The sequence below is a fragment of the Mustela erminea genome, chromosome 2 (genome assembly GCF_009829155.1).
Source record: "Mustela erminea isolate mMusErm1 chromosome 2, mMusErm1.Pri, whole genome shotgun sequence".
Lineage (NCBI taxonomy): Eukaryota > Metazoa > Chordata > Mammalia > Carnivora > Mustelidae > Mustela > Mustela erminea.
The window spans coordinates 83390807-83406285 of NC_045615.1; the positions used below are offsets into that span (position 1 = coordinate 83390807).

The 15479-nt window shown below is 34.4% G+C and overlaps 1 protein-coding gene across 7 annotated transcripts in view; it reads left to right on the plus strand.

Annotated features, from left to right (window-relative positions):
• LARP1B (La ribonucleoprotein 1B) overlaps positions 1-15479 on the plus strand; it is a 124055-nt gene that overhangs the window by 92537 nt on the left and 16039 nt on the right. For all 7 annotated transcript variants that reach the window (XM_032333383.1, XM_032333382.1, XM_032333380.1 and 4 more), the window contains 2 exons: positions 10449-10660; positions 11114-11220. In XM_032333383.1, coding sequence (XP_032189274.1) covers positions 10449-10660; positions 11114-11220 — 319 coding nt within the window. The remainder of the gene's footprint in view (positions 1-10448; positions 10661-11113; positions 11221-15479) is intronic.

Genomic DNA, 15479 nt, shown 5'->3' on the forward strand with positions numbered 1-15479 from the left:
ATAAGGAATAACATGGAGACATTGGGAAAAGGTGAGGAGAAGGGTGTTGGGAGAAATCCAGGAGGAGACGAACCATGAGAGAATGCGGACTCTAGAAACAAACTGAGGGTTTTGGAGGGGAAGGGGTTGGGGGTTGGGTGAGCCTGGTGGTGGATATTAAGGAGGGCATGTATTGCATGGAGCACTAGGTGTGATGCATAAACGATGAATCTTGGAACACTGAAAAAATAAAGTCGAAAAAAATGTTGAATAGATTAACTTTCAGTTTGAAAAACAATTATGGATGATTTAAAGAAAAATCAGCTCTCTGCTGAATAAAGTATACCAAAAGATTGACAGGTGAAAAGTGACGGGGGGAAGGGTGCCTGGGTGGCTCAGTTGTTTGAGTGTGGACTCTCGATTTTGGCTCAGGTCTCATGACCTCAGTGTTATGCTTCCTGCTGAACAGAACTCTGGGATTATGACCTGAGCTGAAAGCAAACACTTAACAACTGAGCCATCCAGGTGCCCTTCTTTTTTTTTTTAACTTATTTTATGTTTTTAATTTTTTTTTAACATTTTATATATTTATTTAACAAGAGCATGTTTTGAGAGAGAGAGAAAACAAGCAGGGGGAGCAGTAGACAGAGGGAGAAGGAGAAGTAGGCTCCCTGCTGAGCAAGGAGGTTAGTCTGGGGCTTAATTCCAGGACCCTGAGATCATGCCCAAAGGCAGAGGCTTAACCAACTGAACCACCCACGTGCCCCTGTTTTTAATTTTTTTTTTTTTTTTTAATTTCCAGCATAACAGTATTCATTATTTTTGCACCACTTTTTTATTGAAGTATATAGTCAATTATTTTCTTATTTAACTTTAAGAGTTCTCTATTCTTGATACAAGTTTGGGTGCACATATCTTGTTAGCCATATCTGTATTTTATGGTTTGGTGCTATTGTAAATGGTGCTTTAAAATCTTTAGTTTCCAATTGTTTATTGCTATTATGTAGAAATGTGATTGATTTTCCTATATTATCCTTTGTGATATTAATTTTATGTGTCAACTGGATCAGAAGTTGCCCAAATATTTGGTTAAACAATATTTCTGGGTTTATCAGTGAGGCTGTTTCTGGATGAAATTAGTATTTTAATTGGCTTAGTTAAGTAGATTTCTTTCCCCAGTGTGGGTAGGAGTCATCCAGCCCATTAAGGGCCTGAATAGAACATTTTAAGAGCTGAACAAAAATTGGTTGGAAGAGGATGGTACCAGAGCAGAAGTAGTCAGGAGAACTTCATGGACAGGAATTCAGGGAAAGACTTTTATGGAGAAATGGCGAAGACAAAGTAAAGAAATTATACATATATTCCTTATGTTTCAATTTCATAACCTTGGGTATTTACAGTCTCAGATTTTGGTTTGCTTACATAAACCACCTGCGTCCAGTGGCCTCATTGTTTAATTAATTTACAATGTTTTTGTTGTGTGGCTTTCAGGGAAGACCCCTGAATATCTGAATGGAAGTTTCCAACCAGGGGGTAACTGATCAATAGTAGTCTTAATCCACTGAGCCACCCAGGCGCCCCTGATCAATAGTAGTCTTAAATGACTTTTTGTTAACTTTCATCAGATTTTGAAATATTAGTCTGTATGTTATAAAAAACTTCAATATTTATGAAAAGTGAATGCAAGTTTGAGGAAAAATTGTGCTTTGTATAGTTTGCAGGCTATGTTTGCAGGCATAAATCTGTATTGGGCTGGTAAGGAATATTTTCTTCCTGCTTTACTACATGTGTGATATTATCATTCCACATTGAAAGTGGGAATAAACAAGATTTATGAAGTCTTTGGCAAGGAACTCAGCCTTGCTAACTGTAGGAATAATAAAATAAAATATTAAGAAAGAAAGTGGAGGGGCACCTGGGTGGCTTAGTCAGTTGGCCTCTGCCTTCAGCTCCAGTCATGGTCCCAGGGTCCTGGGATTGAGCCCCACATTGGGCTCCCTGCTTGGCAGGAAACCTACTTCCCCCTCTCCCACTCCCCCTGCTGTGTTCCCTCTCTCTATGTGTCTCTCTCTGTCAAATAAATAAATAAAATCTTTAAAAAGCAAGCAAGCAAGCAAGCAAGAAAGAAAGGATGTGGGTGCTTGGGTGGTGGCTCAGTCAGTTCAGTGCCCAACTCTTGATTTCATTCAGGTCATGATCTCAGGATCATGAGATTGAGCCCCGCCTTGACTCTGTGTTCAATGCACAGTCTGCTTTGGATTCTCTCTCCCTTTCCACCCCTCCTCCCGCTTGCAAACATGCTCTCTAATTAAATAACTAAATTTCTTAAAAAAAAAAAAAAAAGAAAGTGGATAAATACAGAGAGCCCAACAGATATAAGGCCTTGAATATCCAATAAAGATATCCATCTGGGTATGTGAGCCAATTCTCATTGGCTCTGTCACACTCCCATCTCTTCCTTCTACTTCCTCTGCTACTTCTCTCTCCAAGTTTACAGAAACTATGTCCCTCTTTCTCCAAGTTTTATCTGGCCAATTTCAGAGTGGTTGACACTCACAGGAACCCACTTTAAAATCCTGAATTCAGCTAATTAACACATAAAGCATTATTTGTTTCCAGGGTACAGGTCTATGATTCATCAGCCTTATATAATATCCAGTGCTCATTATAACACATACACTCCCCAGTGTCCATCATCCAGCCATCCTATCCTTCCACCACCCTTCCCTCTAGCAACCCTCAGTTTGTTTCCTTTGATTATGAGTCTCTTATGGTTTGTTTCCCTCTCTGATCTCCTCTTATTTCATTTTTCTTCTCTTCCCCTATGGTCCTTTGCCTTCTTTCTTAAACTCCACCTATGAATGAGATCATATGATAATTGTCTTTCTCTGATTGACTTATTTCACTTAGCATAATACTTTTTAGTTTTGTCCACATTCTTGTAAATAGCAATATTTCATTTTTATGGCTGTGTAATATTCCATTGTATATGTATACCACATCTTCTTTATCCATTCATGTGTTGATGGACATTTAAGCTCTTCCCATTGTTTGACTATTGTGAACATTGCTGCTATAAACATTGCGGTGCACGGGCCCCTTCGGATCACTACATTTGTATCTTTGGGATAAAGATACAGTAGTGCAATTTCTGGGTTGGAGGGTAGTTCTATTTTCAACTTTTTGAGAAACCTCTATCTTGTTTTCCAGAGTGACTGCACCAGCTTGCATTCCCCTTCTGGCAACTTTTAATATTTTCTCTTTATCCCTTGTGGTAAGCAATTTAATTATGATTGTTTTGGTATAATTTTCTTCATGTTCCTGTGCTTGAGGCTTTTTGAGTTTTTGGATATATGTGTGTATATATTTTTAATCAAATTTGGAAAAATTTCAGCCATTATTTTAAATTAACATTTTACACTTTATTATTTTTAAAAAGATTTTATTCATTTATTTGAGAGAGAAAGAGAGGGATGAGAGAGCACCCACAGAGGGAGAAGCAGGCTCCCTGTGGGGCTGGGATCAATGACCTGAGCTGAAAGCAGACACTTAACTGACTGAGCCACCTGGGTGCCCCAACATTTTACATTGTAAAAACTTGTTTTTTTCTGTAATTCTTTTCTGTTTCCTTTTCAACTACAAGAACTCAATTACATGTATATTAGACTACTTGAAGTTGTTCCCTACCTTACTAATGCTCTCTCTTTTTTTTTTTCTTCCCCAGTTTGTTTTTCTTTCTGTTTTGTTTGGGTTATTTCTATTCCTATGTCTTCATCAGTCTTTTCTAATCTCTAATATATTTTTATACCCATTCAGTGCATTTTAAATCTCAGCTTTTATGTTTTTCTTCTCTAGAAGTTTAGTTATTATCATCTTTATCTCTTTTTGATATGTTTATACATTCCTCTATCTTACTTAATATATGAAATATGGTTGTAATGACTTCTTTTGTAAGCAAAGTGTAAATCCAGTATTTGGATTTATATCTAACTGCTCTGATACAGTGAGTATATGATAAATCAAAACTGACTTGCCATGGCCTAATCTGGCCACACCTTTACTTACATGTGATCTGTGGCTATGTTACAATGGCAGGATTGATTAGTTTCATCAGTGACTTTATAACCTGAAAAGCCAAAAATATATACTGTCTTTAATTTACAGAAAACACTTGCTTAGTCCTGCTTCGAATGTATTTTATTTTGAAAAGAAAACTAAATTGCCAGTCCTCGTACAGCATTTTTTTTTTTTTACTGTCAATCTTCATTGAACACCAACAGCATGATATTATTCTGGTTTTATAAAGGCACTTCCTACCTATAAAGACAATGAGGGCTAGGGACAAGGTTCAGATGCTTCAGGTATGCAACTTTCCCAAGATTTGATTAGACAGTTATAAAATTTGGAAAATCTTAAGTGGAAGAATAATTAGCATACTCCTTCCTCCATTGGTTTTTAAACTTCAGCAAGTATCACATTCACCTAGAAGGCTTGTTAAAACAAATTAAACAACTCCATACCCAGAGTTTTTGATTTAGTAAATGGAGGTGGGACCTGAGCATGTACACTTCTAACAAGTTTGCATGTCATGCTGATGATGCTGGTAGACCTATACTTTGAAAATCAGTACTTTATCCTAGTTCTCTAAAATCAGTCTTCTTTGATATACTTGTAGCAGAAACTGTATGATTGACAGTCACAATTGAGGTTCCCTGAAGAGTAGTCTTTGGTTTTGTTTCGTTATAGCTTTTTTGAGGTGTGGTTTACATACCCTAAAACTAACCCATTTGTGTACTGTTTCATGACTTTCAGAGATTTTGTATAGTTGTCCAGTAGCACCAGAATTCAGTTTTAGAACAGTTTATCACACTAGAGAGCTCCCTCATGATCATTTGCAGTCAGTCTCTACACTCAATTTCAGTCTTTGAGGTTACCAGTGATCTGCTTTTTGTTGGAAGTTTCATATAAATGGAACCATATGATATGTTTTCATGTATCTGGCTTTTTTCAACTAATATAGTATATTTGAGATTAATCTATGTCATTGCTGATATTGATGTTTTTATTGCTAAGTAATATTCTATACTACAGACATACTACATTTTGTTTATCCAGTTGGTAGCTGATATTTTGATTTTTTCCAGTTATTGCTACTATGAAAAATGCTATTTTTGGACATTCTTGCACAAAAGATGCCCTATCATTTTGATTAAGAAGGTATGATATCCAGATGATATTCATATAGCATCCTGGGCTTATAATTGTCTATTGTTACCTAATGATTTATATTTCTAATAATACAATTCTATAGCTACTGTAAATATTTTAGCTATTTGCAGTTATCTTAACCATTTTTGATATTTTATCTCAAAATATTGCAAATTGGTATACATATACTGTAAAAATTTTATAAAATGTTTCTTTTGAGATAACCCTCTATAGATCCTAGTCTTCACAAAATTGACCTATCTGCTCTTATTCGTGGGTAAAATTTACATGTAATTAAATCAAATAAAATAAATATAAAACTTTAATTTCTAATATGGAAATGTTTAGGTAAAATCAAAAGAAGGGAGGACTGTTAATGAACCCCATGTAATTTTCTTACCTAATTTTAACAATTGTTAATAGTTTGACTTTTTTTTCATCCATACCTTGTTCCCTATATGTTTTTGGTATTTCATGTTGAATCTCATTCATTCAAATAAATACCATTACTTCTGCAAGTACCTCATTTTATATCATAAACATATATACGTGCAGTTTATGTTTGGTTTTCCGTGATGTCTGGTATATATCTTTTTCAAGTTGGTTATTTGAATCAGGAACAAAGAAACATACATTCCATTTGATCGATAGGACAATTAAGTTACTCTTAATCTGTAAGCATTCCTCTTCTCTTATTTTTCCTTGCCAATGACTTATTGAAAAAACTGGTTAAATTGTCTTAAGATTTCTTACAATCCAGATTTACATGTTTCTATCTTCATATCAATCAGTGTATTCCTTTATCTCCTCTATTACCTATGAATTAGTACTTAGGTATAGAACATTAAGTATATTCAGGATTTTAATTTTCTGGTGGCAAGACTTTTTTTTCAAAGGAGCTATTTACTTCCAATTACTTCATACAGTGTCTTTTAGTCTGTCTTACTGGTGCTATTATTGATCATTGGATTTAAATGTTACTGGCCTGGGGCACCGGGGGGCTCAGTGGTTTAAAGCCTCTGCCTTCAGCTCAGGTCATGATCCTAGGATCCTGGGATGGAGACCCACATCAGGCTCTCCTCTCAGCGGGGAGCCTGCTTCCTCCTCTCTCTCTGCCTGCTTCTCTGCCTACTTGTGATCTCTGTTTGTCAAAAAATTAAATAAAATCTTAAAAAAAAATGTTATTGGCCTGATCCCATTCATCATAAAGTTTCCCTTCAACTTCTTATTTCTAAAGACTTTTTTCTTTTATAACTGTTCTAGGGTCACAGTAAAATTAAGGGTAAGATACAAAGATTTCCCATTTTTCTCCCTGCCCTGAGCTTACATGACCATCACCCATTTGGTGAAAGATGCTGCTTCCTCATAGCAATATCCCACATCAGAGTGGTGCATTTGTTACAATGGATGAACCTACACAAACACATTATAATAACCCAAAGTCCATAGTTTACATTAGGGTTCACTCCTGGCGTTGTACATTCTTTGGGTTTTGACAAATGTATATAGACATGTATCTATCACTATAGTATCATACAAAGTAAAAATCCTCTGTATTTCACCTATCACTTTTCCCCCACCATACCTCCAACCCCTGGCAGCTATTAACCTTTCCACTGTTTCCATAGTTTTCCGTTCCCAGAATATTGAATAGTTGGAATTCTACAGTAAGTAGCCTTTTCACATTGGTTTTTCTCACTTAGTAATGTGCATTTAAATTTCATCTGTGTCTTTTCATGGTTCATATGTTTTTAGGCACTGCATAATATTCCATTGTCTATAATATATACCATAGTTTGTCCATTCACCTACTCAAGGACATCTTCATTGGTCCCAAGTTTTGGTAATTATGAATAAAGGTATCTAGACATCCATGTACAAGTTTTTGTATAGACATAACTTTTAAACTCTATCGTTTGTCCATTCACCTACTGAAGGACATCTTCATTGGTCCCAAGTTTTGGCAGTTATGAATAAAGTTACCTAGACATCCATGTGCAAGTTTTTGTGTAGACATAACTTTCCAGCTCCTTTGAGTATACCAAAGAGGATGACTCCTAGATCATATAGTAAGATATGTTTAGCTTTGTGCGAAACTGCCAAACTGTGACCATACCATTTTGCATTTCCACCACTAATGAATAAGAGATCCTCTTGCTTCATATCCTTGCCAGCATTCGGTGTTGCTAGTATTCTGGATTTTGGCCATTCTCATAGGCGTATAGTGGTATTTGACTTTCATTTATTTTTCCCCAATGACATCTGATGTAGAACATCTTTGCCTATGATTATTTGCCACATATATCACTTCTTTAATGTATCTGTTGAGATTTATTAATTGGTTTGTTTTCTTATTGTTGAATTTTAAGAGTTCTTTATATATTTTGTGTAAAAGTCCTCTATCAGATGTGTCTTTTGCAAATATTTTCAGCCTGTGACTTTTCTTATTCTCTTGACAGTGTCTTTCGTGTATCAGATTTTTTTTTTATCATTTTAGCGAAGTCCACTTTATCAATTATTACTTTCAGGGATCATATCTTTGATGTTGAATCTCATTTCAACATTTTACTAAATGGTTTTAAGAGTTATTGGTGGAAATTCCCTAGATTTTCTATTTCATTAGAGTTGCAAAATGATCTTTATTTATTTATTTATTTATTTTGCAAAATGATCTCTTTTTCTAAGTCATCTTTTAATTCTATCATTCCTTCTGTGTTTCTTACCTAGAATTCTGTAAAGAAGAGTGTTCTTTTATCAACTCTTTTGTTACTCTGAATTTCAATTTTTCCAGAAAAGAAGGATAAATGCTTGTTTCTTTCTCTGTGTTCAGTTTATCAATTTTTAGAACAATGAGTTTTGTGCCCTAGCAACCTACACATGTGATTAAGTTTTAAGGTACCATTATGAATTCATAGAACTTTCTTATTTGACATCTTGAATCAATTTCAGTCATTATTTTTAGTGTTTAGAATACTTCATTTTTGGCTGGTGGGGTCCACTGAAGTTTGCTGCTGTATCCTCATGACCTATTCTAGTTTTTGTTTTTGTGTTTTTTTTTCTTTTTTAATTTCAGTGCTTTCTGACTGAATTCAGGCTCATATTATACTTTGTGCTCCAGACTTTATTTCTTTTAGAGGACCAGATCAGTGGGAAATGGAATTTGAAAACCATAATCTGGATGTTAGGAAGCTTACTATTATTGTCCCTAGATCTTTAAATATTTAAATTTTAAATTGAACATATTTTTCAGTTTATAATCATAGTTTTATCCTTGTGATTATATAGCTTTTTGATCCAAGGAAAATCTGTATTAACACAATTCAGTTATCAGTCATTTGGTGGGTGTATGTTTAACACTATTGTAGGCAGTGGTATACAAATATAAGATTGTGGCCCTTGCTTTTAGGGAACCACTGGGACTTGTTCTTACTGGCTAACGGGATAATATATAAAAACTAAATTTTAATTTAATAAATCAAACAATAAGAAAATGCAGAGGTGGCACAAAAGAAGAATTGATTAATTTTATTGGCAGAGATATTCAAGTAATGCTTCAAGTTCCCAGGGAAAGTAGCATCTGTGCTGGGTATTAAAGGAAGGATATGAGTTCAATTGGGTGTGAAAAGATAAGGGAAAGGGACTTACAGAGAGAGGAAAAAGCATATGAAAAGATATCAAGCAAGAAAACAGGATCAAGTAGGTTGCTATCTGGGGCACCAAAACTGAAGTGGTGAAAGACAGTTGAGGAGTCAAAATCAGTAAAGTCTTAATATGACATGATAAAGGAGGCAGAAGAAGAACACTGATGGGTAAGTAGATACATGAAATCACCTAATTTGTTCCTCAAAAAATGTTCTGATATCCTCCCATTTAGAATGGGAGGAGAAAGGGGGAAGTTAGGGAAATTAGGCAATAGGGTAGGTAAGTTCACTTTTGAATTTATAGCCTTGTGTTTAGAATAGTGCTTGGCATATAGTAGGCACTTAATATTTGTTGAATGATGAACAAAAATTGAATTGATGATCAAATTGATAATTCTGAAGAAAAACCATATGTATTCTGCTTGCTTACTTATTAGTATCTAATTACCAGGATATTTTCACAAACTAATTAATTAATAAGCAAAGCAACCCAATAGTAATATGGTCAGGATATGAATGGTAAGCTCATGATAGGGGAAATCTGAATGATGACTATACATATAAAAATAGGCTCACTAGAACCAAAAATTATAAATACCATTTAAATCCCATGAGAGAAAAATATTTAAACATCTAAACAAAACCTAATCTTAGCCAGGGTATTAAATTGCTGAGACTTTTCATGCTGCTGCTGGGAGTATAAACTGGTGAAACCATTCATTATAGAAATCACATTGACAATCAGTAATCAGTCCAAAGATACATATGTCATTTTAGTCAACATTTCCATTTCACATATGAACCTTAGAGACATGGTCATACCTGTAAAGAAAGACATATTTAACAATGTTCACTGTAGCTTCTTTGATTATACCAAAAATTTAGAAATAACATAAATGTGTAGCTTCAGGAGAATGGAAATTTTAATATATTTGTATAACAGCATAATCTCTTACAATAAAAATGAATAAACCAAAGCGATATGAATAGAATTTGAATACTCAAGTCTCAAAATATGACTGTAAAAGCTTATAAAATGATACATATAGTATGATTTCATTTATGTGAAGTTAATTATACAAAATAATGTTATTACATATATGTATATAATAATAGATAAAAATACCAAATTTCAAAGCCTGGTTGTCTCTGAGGAGAAGTGAAATAGGGTTGGGATAGGTTATATAGTGGGCTTCAGACTATTTTTCTTTTTACAAAAGTCAGAAACAGATAGAGCAAAATTAAAATTTTGTAAAGTAGGTAACGTGCAGACAGTGTTTATTTTTTATTCTTACATATTTAAATGTTTCTAATGAAAAAGTCTTTTGAGAGTGGAAAATTTCAGAATTACTTTTGTTCTCAAGTAAAATACTTTCTTAGCATCTTTTTTTTAAAAGATTTTATTTATTTATTTTGACACAGAGAAATCACAAATAGGCAGAGAGGCAGGCACAGAGAGAGGGGGAAGCATGCTCACCACTGAGCAGAGAGACTAATGCGAGCTGATCCCAGGACCCTGAGATCATGACCTGAGCTGAAGACAGAGGCTTAACCCATGAGCCAACCAGGTGCCCCCTTTCTTAGCATCTAAATACATTTAACTACTTTTTTGCTTTGCAGGTTTGAGTGATGAATTAGCCCCGAAGCTATCTGATGTTTCAGAAATATCTTCAGTAACAATGGCCCGTTCATTGCCCACGGCAGTTCCAGATTCTCCTAGAATTTATCCTGCAAGAACACCTAAAACACCTCGAACACCTAGGTTACAAGATCCAAATAAAACACCAAGATTTTATCCTGTTGTTAAAGAACCAAAAGCTATTGATGTAAAGGTATACAAAACTACCAGGAATATAAAGGCTGCATTTTATATCCTTTAACATTCCAAAATGAGACTTTTTAGTTTCTATCATATTTTTAAAAATATATAGTTTAGATTGTAAGAACTCACTTAAAAATGGTATTTTACCAGTGATGTTTTCTCAGGTTAAGGAATAACTTCCTTAAAATTTGTAGCATAATTAATATTGATCAGAAGGTATAATGAAGACTCACACTAAATTGTATTTCCTTTAATCCTTGGGTTGAATCCTAGCAAAGGACCTTCTTTGTTAAGTTTTGTAACTTGTATGTGAGATGTTTAAGTTTTGTGACTTCATGTGATTTCATAATGTGTCATCCACAGTATGAAAATGTTTGAGCTAGTTTACAGTCAGAGGGTTTCAATTTACTTGTGAAGTTCACACTACTGAAATAATTGCAATGTTTGACTTCTTTTTCTTTAGAGTCCAAGAAAGAGAAAAACAAGACATAGTACAAATCCCCCTCTAGAGTGTCATGTTGGTTGGGTAATGGATTCCAGAGATCATGGGCCAAGAACATCTGCTGTCAGGTACTGTATTTGTCAAACATTGCTTTGTTTTTTATTTTAAGTTTGTTGAAAATAGTTACTAATTAGACATTTGGAATATTTAAAAATTTATATGTTATCAAAATATGGAACAATGAAAATAGTTTTTAAAAAGAAACAGAAGAGTGCTCGCTTCGGCAGCACATATACTAAAAAGAAACAGAAGAAAGGGAAATAAATGGGACAATTTTCCAATAAGTACATTAAGGACTAATTGAATAGGACAATTTTTTCCCCATTTAAACTAGTTTCCACAAATGTGTACTCTTAGATAAGAAAATATTTAAGTTTATGAAAGATTCCAGATTCTCAGTGGCATAGTGGTTCTTAGTGAATTAATGTGCTAAACAAACTACTCAAACTATAAAAAGACTATGGAAATAAAACACCTTGTTATTTTAAAGTTTTTCCTTTTGAGGGAAAATAACTTAGATTAGTTGACTATTAGTAGTAAGTGGTTTTTGTTTTATCTTTATTTTTTTTAAAGACTTATTTACCTCAAAAGAGATGATAGAGCAAACCTTTGATAGTGCCAGTTGTTCAATATAACATGGTATGTTTTATCTTATACAGTGGATGCAGAGGTGATTTGCTGCTATTTGCTGTGTGTTTCTTGTAAACTTCTGTTTGTGTAGATATTTTCAGAATAATTATCTGACCAACTTTCTAAATGAAGATTTAGCTTAGGAAAAAGTATTCTTTAGTTACTAGAAGGGGAGGATTAAATAGTTTCATTCAAAGAAAAGCTAGTGAATTTATCACGATCTGAAAATCTCCACCTCTGTCTTTCCAGTGCTATTTATTTGGTACTTTTACATTTTGTTCTCATTAGATATATTATCCATAAAATATAAAATGTGTATATGTTTTTTGCACACCTATTGTATACTTGGGGTTATTGTGTTCTAAGTGATTTTGAGAGTTTATTTTCTAGGGTATTTTTTTTTAAAGATTTTTATTTATTAGAGAGAGAGAGAAAGCATGAGCCGGGGAAAAGACAGAGAGAGAAGCAGGCTTCCTATTGAGCAGGGAGCCCAACAACGTAGGGCTTGATCCCAGGACCCTAGTATCATGATCTGAGCTGTAAGTCAGACGCTTAACCAACGAGCCACCTAGGCACCCCTCCAGTGTGGGTTGTTGTTGTTGTTATTTTTCTTAATCAGAGCAATATATTTAGAGATCAACAAATAATGGTGAAAGATTTTAGTCAGTAATATTTAGTTTAGTTAGAACATTTAATAGAACGTTTAGTTAGGAATGTGTTCCTTACAATTCATTTTTTATTATGTTATATCTTTCATTATTAATAATTCATCTCTATAGTGATTTATTCATTCCCAGGCACCACTCCATGTTCTTCCACAAGTAAAATGTATCAGGAAAGCAGGGGCTTAACGTTGTGTTGGACACTTTCCTAGGCACTGAGTATATAGCAGGGAACAAGATAATTACAGACCCTGCCTTTCTGGAGCTTAATTCAGGGGTGACAGACAAGTATTTATAAAAATGACTGTTGGGGCGCCTGGGTGGCTCAGTGGGTTAAGCCACTGCCTTCATTCAGCTCAGGTCATGATCTCAGAGGCCTGGGATCGAGCCCCGCATCGGGCTCTCCACTCAGCAGTGAGCCTGCTTCCTCCTCTCTCTCTGCCTGCCTCTCTGCCTGCTTGTGATCTCTCTCTGTCAAATAAATAAATAAATAAAATCTAAAAAAAAAAAATGACTGTATATTTTTTTAAATTGACCTACTTTTTAGGGTAGTTCTAGGTTCACAGCAGAAATTGAGTGGAAGGTACTGAGAGTTCTCTTAGACACCCTGCATTCCCTGCCTTCCACACACAGCCTCACCTTACTATCAACATCCATATCTTTAGATCATCTACCTTAATGTAATTATGGATATGGTTGGATTTAAATCTGCCCTTTTAATTTTAATTTTTTTTAAATTTTGTATTCTACTTTTATCATCTCTTCTTTGTTCTTTTTTCTTCCATATTTTGGATTGGCTGAGCTTTTTTTTTTTTTTAAAGATTTTATTTATTTATTTGACAGAGATCACAAGTAGGCAGAGAGGCAGGCAGAGAGAGAGAGAGGAGGAAGCAGGCTCCCTGCTGAGCAGAGAGCCCATGTGGGGCTCGATCTCAGGACCCTGAGATCATGACCTGAGCCAAAGGCAGCGGCTTAACCCACTGAGCCACCCAGGTGCCCCGAGCATCCATTTCTTAATTTCAGCTCAGCTCATGATCTCAAGGTTGTGAAATCTAGGCACCTTGTCAGGTTCCATCTTAGCAGGAAGTCTGCTTGAGATTCTCTCTCTCTGCCCTTCCCACCACTCTCTCTCAAATAAATAAATAAATCTTTTTAAAAAAAAATGTATGAAGCAAAAATTGAAAAAAATTAGAGAGAGAAATAAACATTTCTACAAGAATAGTTGGAGATTTCAATACACTACTTTCAATAATGCATAAATCAAGTTGACATAAGATGAGTAACAAAATAGAGAACCTTAACAATGCAATAAACCAATTAGACCTAGCAGAATATATATATATATATATATATACGTATAATATAGTCTACCCAACAACAGCACAGAATATACATTCTTAAGTATACACAGGACGTTTTGTACAATAGACCATGTGTTAGGCCAAAACAAAAGCTTTAGTAGACTTTAAATGTGATACCATATAAGATATCTTCTCTGATTTCAGTGGAATGAAGGTAGTAGAAATCTATAACAGAAGTAAAACTGGAAAATTCACAAGTATGTGGCAGTTAAACAACACACTTTTAACCCATGAGTCAAAGAAGACATCATAAAGGAAATTAGAAAATACTGAGAGAGATATGAAAGTAAACAGCATACCAAATCTTAAAGGAATGCAAGGAGAGCAGTGCTCAGAGAGAAATTTATAGCTATAAATGCCTACATTTAAAAAGAAAAGAGTTCACAAATCAGTAACCTAACATTATATTTTAAGAAACTTGAAAATGAAGAGCAAAATAAATGCAAAGCTAGCAGAAGGGAGGAAGGAAATGTTGAAAATGAGAGCAAAAATAAACAATAAAGAGAAGAGAAAATCAGTAAAAACAAATGTTGGTTCTTTGAGAAGATCAACAAAACTAACAAAGCTTCTTTAGCTGACTGCCAGAGCAAAACGAGAAGATGCAAATAACTAAAATCAGAAATAGAGATGGAAACATAACTAACCAATTTTACAGAGATAAGAGGATTAGAAGAGATTAGTGTGAACAATATACATTAACAGATTAGACAACCTGGAAGAAATGAACAGATTCCTCAAAACATACAAATTAAACTGATTGAAGAAGAAATAGACAATCTGAACCCATGCATAAAAGAGATCAAATCAGTAATCAAAGACTTCCCCTAACAAAGAAAATTCCAGACCAATGGCTCCACTTGAAGTGAATTCTACCAGATAGTTAAAGAATTAACACTAATCTCTTTCAAACTCTTCCAAAAATTTGAAGAGAAGGGAATGCTTACTCTATGAGGCCTACATTATGCTGATACCCAAACCAGATAAAGACATCACAAGAAAATAAAATTATGAATATATGATGCAGAAGTGAATGATGCAGAAGTGAATTATGAATATAGATGCAGAAGTTCTCACCAAATATTAACAAATGAAATCCAGCAGTTGTCAGGGACACTAGGCTGGCTCAGTTAGTAGAGCACATGACTCTTAATCTGAGGATTGTGAATTCAAGCTCCATGTTGAGCCTGGACCCTACTTAAAAAAAAAAATAAATAAAAATAAATTTTTAAAAAGTCCATTAGTGTGTTGAAAAGATTATTCACCATGATCAAATGGAATTTATCCCAGTAACGCAAGAGTGTTCAACTAAGAAAATCAGTGTAATACATCATATTAATAGACCTAAGGAAATGACTGGGGCACCTGGGTGGCCCAGTTGGTTAGCCAGCCGACCTTGATCTCAGCTCAGGTCATGATCTCAAGGTCCTGGGATTAAGCCCCACATCAAGCACCAAGCTCAGAGGGGAGTCTGCTTAAGGATTCTCTCTCTCCCTCTCCCAGTGTGTTTGCACACACTGACTCTCTCTAAAATAAAAATTAAATTTATAATAAAAGTATTATATAATTATATATTATTAAATAATAAAATTATTTATTTATTAATTTATTTTAAGATTTTTTAAAAAAGAATTAAGGAAATTACTACGTGATCATCTCAGTTGACATAGAAAAAAC